Source organism: Patagioenas fasciata, chromosome 7 (assembly GCF_037038585.1).
Source record: "Patagioenas fasciata isolate bPatFas1 chromosome 7, bPatFas1.hap1, whole genome shotgun sequence".
NCBI lineage: Eukaryota > Metazoa > Chordata > Aves > Columbiformes > Columbidae > Patagioenas > Patagioenas fasciata.
The window spans coordinates 28,139,602-28,145,228 of NC_092526.1; the positions used below are offsets into that span (position 1 = coordinate 28,139,602).

General features: G+C 40.1%; 1 protein-coding gene across 4 annotated transcripts in view; it reads left to right on the forward strand.

The window, feature by feature from the left end:
* Nucleotides 1–4,870, forward strand: part of GLS (glutaminase) — a 58,064-nt gene extending 53,194 nt beyond the window's left edge. For all 4 annotated transcript variants that reach the window (XM_071811209.1, XM_065841531.1, XM_071811210.1 and 1 more), the window contains 4 exons: nt 678–739; nt 1,356–1,432; nt 1,603–1,666; nt 1,930–4,870. In XM_071811209.1, the coding sequence (XP_071667310.1) occupies nt 678–739; nt 1,356–1,432; nt 1,603–1,666; nt 1,930–2,086 (360 nt within the window). In that variant the 3' untranslated portion in view covers nt 2,087–4,870. The remainder of the gene's footprint in view (nt 1–677; nt 740–1,355; nt 1,433–1,602; nt 1,667–1,929) is intronic.
* Nucleotides 4,871–5,627: the final 757 nt, after the last annotated feature.

The window sequence follows — 5,627 nt, forward strand, 5'->3', positions numbered from 1 at the left end:
GTTGCGTTAAAAATGTGCATGGGACAAAGTTGGTAGCTTAGCAGTGTGGTTTCTTGCTCGTTAATACAGCTGAAAAAAGCACTGATTGTCTGAGACTTTGCCTCTGTTCTTTGATCTAAAAAGATCTTATTTTTGTCTGCCTTGAAACCTTGCTTTGCTTGTAGTGGTTCGTTATGTGGCAGAATTGCTAAAATGGTGTATTTGAAGAAAGTCGCTATATTTGATCTATGCTGTAAAAAACAAAACCAAAGCAAAAAAAAAATTGTTACTTTTTCAGAATGAGTTTGTCTTACAAGGTGTTTATGGTTTATGCAAATGGATGCTGTCTTTGTAGTTCAAAACTCTGTATCCTTGGGCAATCAAAGAGAGAAATATGGTTTGTCCAGACAGCAAAGCTCTTTTTTTTTTACCACAGTAGAATAGAAGTGCACATTTTATGATTCTTTAACTGACTTCAACCTTGGAAAGTCAGACATATTATGCAAATACTGGCAGTGAAGCAATCTGGAATGCATTCATCCAGTGTTTGTACAGCAAAATATGGCCAGAGAGGGAAATAAAATTAACAGGTTCACAAGCGCTGGACTGACTGGCTGTGCTGGGCTTTTCTGGGTTTTCCATTTGTTTTCTTCTCGAGGAAAGAAGCTGAATAAACTGGCCTTCATCTCTCTCTGTAGGTGAAGTCTGTGATCAATCTGCTGTTTGCCGCCTACACGGGGGATGTGTCTGCACTCCGGAGGTAAATACGGGTGTGGGGTTGGGAGGAGGAAAGCTGCTTGTTTGATACCTAATGCTGTTATTATGAATATGCACTGTGTCCTTGTTGGGGACATCCGAGCTGCACTGGAGATTCGATAAAGTCACACAAAAACTCAACCAAACAAAAAACTCCAAACCTTACCATCAAAAAGCTACCCTCACACCGTCCTAAAATCCCATCGTTTTCCTGTTCTTTGTATTGTACTGAAATAAATTTCCAGAATTTTCAGACTTGGGAGTTCTTCTTGGCACAAATTTACTTTGCCTTATATGACTTCGCTTGTCCCTCTTATATTTTAAATCGGATACGGTGACTCTTACAAACCCTGCAAAGACATTTTTATTCTATTTTTCCTTCTAACTACTAGAGATCAGAAAGAAAATTAAGCCCCTACCTTATTTTTAGAGCCAAAGCAATAAGGGCCGCTTTCGTTATAACTGAATGGGCTCTTGATGCTGTTTATATCCTCTTGCAGCAGATGTTTCATCATTTTAGCATAGGGCTATCGTTCCATGCTGATTTTGTACCTTGCTTTAATGATGTAAGGCCTCTTTGTGGTGTGTTTTTTATTTATTTAATTTTATTTTTTTGTTAGATTTGCTTTGTCAGGAATGGATATGGAACAACGAGACTATGACTCACGAACAGCCCTGCATGTAGCAGCTGCAGAAGGTGATGTCTCCTCACATGTGCTTTGCTCTCTCTTAATGGAATGTGGTCACTTTTCGTTATGGTATTTTCATTATATATATGCATACCTGCTTCTCAAAATGTTGTATGTCTATATGCATATGCATATTTATAAATAAATATGTACGCTCACAATCCTGCTTTTCTTACAGGACATGTGGACGTTGTTAAATTTCTGCTGGAAGCGTGCAAAGTGAATCCTTTCCCCAAAGACAGGTGAGTGCTTTTGTTGCCTGTTTGTAACTCTTGACAGGTTCCCTACCAAAGGAGAGCAGGATACCTGAAATAAAAAGTGGTGAGCCATTAAAACAATTACTTAAAAAGTTTTGTTCTGCTTAGGAAGCGTTTTTAGTTACTGAACTTAGTGTAGTCTGTGTGCTGAATTATTAGCACGCTCTATCAAGAACTAGATTTTTTTTGGTAGTTTTTGGCTCTGTACTTAGGTGCTGATGTTAGAAATACTCTGCTCCTTCTTGTAGGTGGAATAACACTCCTATGGATGAAGCTTTACATTTTGGACACCATGATGTGTTTAAAATTCTTCAAGAATATCAGGTCCAGTACACGCCATCAGAGGATTCCAACAACGGGAAGGAGAACCGGACGGTTCATAAAAATCTGGATGGCTTACTATAATCATCCTCAGCTAGATCCTAAGATTCAAATCACTTACCTATTTAATTGTGGTATGCATAAGTAATGAAGAGCGTGTGTGTTTCTATCTGATAGTGGTATATATTTTACAGAAGTCTCTGTTACTTCAGTGTTATGTTACAGGAGTTTCTATACGCACAGGACAAATCCAATCTCTCTCAAAAGAAACAAAACCAACTAAGAATCTCCCTCCATAATGTGAGCAATATTACCTCATGCTGCATATAATTGATGTATAAAAATATTTAGCTGTCGTTGGCTTTACTGTGCACTACTTAATTTATTTTTGTGTTCTATGTGAACTCTAGTCTGTGGTCAGGAATTTTTCTGCTCAGTTTTTGTTTCTATAACCCTCTGTTTCCAGTTTGGCCGAGATGAGCCAGAGGATTGTTGGGCATGAGTGTCAGTGAGGTTTTCCAAAAGCTGAGGGTGCTGATGTAGATGTAGGCTGGGTGTGTTAAGTAAGGATCTGCACTTATATTTGGGGAAAAAATAGAATAAAATTTCCACACAACCTTGTTTACATAATATAAATATCCACAGAGTATATAGGTGACAGTTGTCAATGGTCTGGGCTTGTTCTTAGAGATAGTCTTGTCAGGCACTCTGTTTTAAGGTTTGTTTGACCAAATGGCATTGGGGAATGTGATTTGTCATTTCAAACTGTGTTTAGTGGGGTGTGGGGTTTTGTTGTTGTGTTTCTTTCAGTTCTTTTTGTCTCACCTCCCTCCTCTCTGTGTTCAGCTGCTAAAGCGTTTCCCCGTGGCTGGGGCGAGCAGGTGCTTCGCAGCTGTGTTCCCACAGGTGTTCTTGCACTACAGCCTCGACAAGCCGCCAAACCCCCCTTCTGGGCTCACGGGTCATCTTATTGGCGGGTCGCACTGGGAACCAGCGAGGGGAACGGAATTAAGCGAAAGGCAAAGTATTAAACCAAATATTACTTGTAAATCTGACTTAATTCAGGCTTGTGATAAGGAACACACAGCTGCAGTGAGAACAGCTTTAAGGAGCATAGAGCCAATCAGAGCATGAGCAGGGCAGGAGATAAGCCAAATTTTGGGGGTATGTTCCCTCCTTGCACTACTGTCAACCAGGGGGCGGGATGTGGTGTCAGTGGGATGGGTCCCGCTGGTGTTGGATGGGAGTTCGGCAACAGGAGCACAAACAGGCGATGCCTTTTGTGGCAAATGGCGGTGTTTCTGGTGCTGCTGCTGCAGCCCGGCATGGGGAGTGTCGGTGCCGATAGTCATTGTTGGCAGAAGGACGACGTTCTGGCGGTTCCCTGTCCCACGTGCAATCGCTTCTGCCGGTGCTGTGGCATCAAACCTCAAAAGTGAGCAGTTAAGACTTGGATATTCACAGAACGCCACGGGGTTTTGGGCACAGGCAAGAATTTTAGCACAAGAATTTTAGGCAAGAATTGTTTAGCATGTGGAAAAGGAGACTGAGCTTGAGAATTTTGTATATGGCTATTTTTATTCTAGCACATAGTGTATGAGTCATTAGTAGCTCTCAAAATGCAAATTGTTTTGTTTAGGCACCAAAATCCTCCAGAAATAATGTCCTAATTCTTTCTTGGATGGCTCAAGCACTTTATAAAGATGATCTGAACCACATTATCCCCATTTTGCAAATGAGTCCATTAGGGCACAGAGAGAGGTGACGTGTCCAGGGTGACCCAGCAGGTCAGCGTCATTGAGAATAAACTGTCTTGGGCTCTGGCTCTTCACTGAGCTCTGTTGGTCACTGAGGAGCACAAGGTCTCTGCTGCACCTTGAACTCGATTCCAACCTGTTTCCTCTGGCAACAGATCCGTCAACTTCAGTGTAGAGGAGTGTTTGCAGAGGGAACTCCAGTTTAGTGTTCTCTATCTCAGTGCTCATCTGACTGCTTCTATATTTTTTTTTTTCCTATTAAAACATATCCTTTGGCTTCTCAGAAAATCACCTGATTTAACTTGATTTAATTGAAATTTGCATTGTTCATACTGACATTTTTAAAAGATAGGTATATTATATAATACACATATATACAAAAATAAACCAAAAGGAGTCATTTAAACTGAGTTAGCATTAAAGATCATGGCTGTCCCTAAACTTAACGCTTTCCTAAATCATACTGAGTGCTTTTAGCTTCAGTGCATTTCTGCTGGTTAGTTTTAGTGTTTTCTCATTGTGAGAAGATGCTTTATTTTGTAATGTCCAATTTGGCAATGCAGCTATTTAGACATGGCGTTATTTATAAATATAAATATATGCAGTACATTGGGTTGGCTGTTGATCATTCATGACACTGACATGTAGATTTTTGCCGTAAACAGCTTTTTGGTTTTCTTATCAAATGCTCCAAAGAGGATTCCCCCACTCCTTTGTTTTTATGTCATATATGTTTCTTCTGTACCACAACCTACAAATCGTTATGCTAACTTAATGCTTTGTACTCAGAAATATTGTGATAGTCTTAGCATTAATTAGCCTCTCTTTGTGAACAAAATGTATTGTATCATATTTTTTTTTTGCTTCGGAGCTGGGCTGTCGGTGACGATACTTGCTGGCGGTGTAATTCTGGTCACAGTAACGGGGCTGATCTGGACTTTTAGATTCTGTCTCACGGGGAACAGACAGTGATGAATGTATTTCTAGCAGTTTCCCATGATGAATCTAAACTTGAGCTGTACTGGTTCTGAAAATGAAAGTTATTTATTTTAAGAAATGAAATCCAGATAGCATTGCTTTTTACAGCATAATAAATGGAAATACCAAGGTGGTGGTGGTGTGATTCATTGGTTATTGATGCGATTCCTGTGGAAAGAAGCTTTTGGCCATGGGGCAGGCTGGCCAGGAAAACCTGCTGTGGTCACTTCCCTTGTGCAAAGCTCACAGGAAACCACAATGAGTTTATCTGGCTGAACTTGTTTTTTTTTTTTTAAATATACTTTTTTAAACCTACACTTCCATCTCTTTTCACTGGTTGCTTTTTGTTAATGCTGGGATTCTTAAATTGAGTGCCCTCAACAGCTCTAGCTTTCTCTAGCTGTCTCTTCTCTCCTGCTACCCTTCATCTCCCCAACAGTTTCTTTGTATTTATTATTCTTCTGGCCCTATAGTTAGTAAGTAGTTAACAAGTGTGAGACAAGGGAATTGTGTCATTTAATAGCCCCAGAGAAAAATGATGCAGCAGTGGACAGCTTGATAGCTCATAGTGTTTAGCTGTAGACCAGTTATCCTACCAATCAACTCCAATTACAAATTTGAGTTCACTGAAGTTTGGGTGGGAAAGAGGAAGAAAAACACGTGATGTAATAAAAAGAAAAGAAATTATTTTGCCAACCACCTTGTAAGAACTCTTATTGTGCAGACTGACCTGCAACAGTGCAGTGAATTAAAAGCAGCTATATTGCCTTAGGCTTCAGAGCTCTAACTGCTTAGTGGCAGCAGCAAGTTTAGAATGAGATATAAACTACTGGCAGATACATCATCTTTATAATAGAAATAGCCAAAACACAAGAGAAAGGGCACAAGTG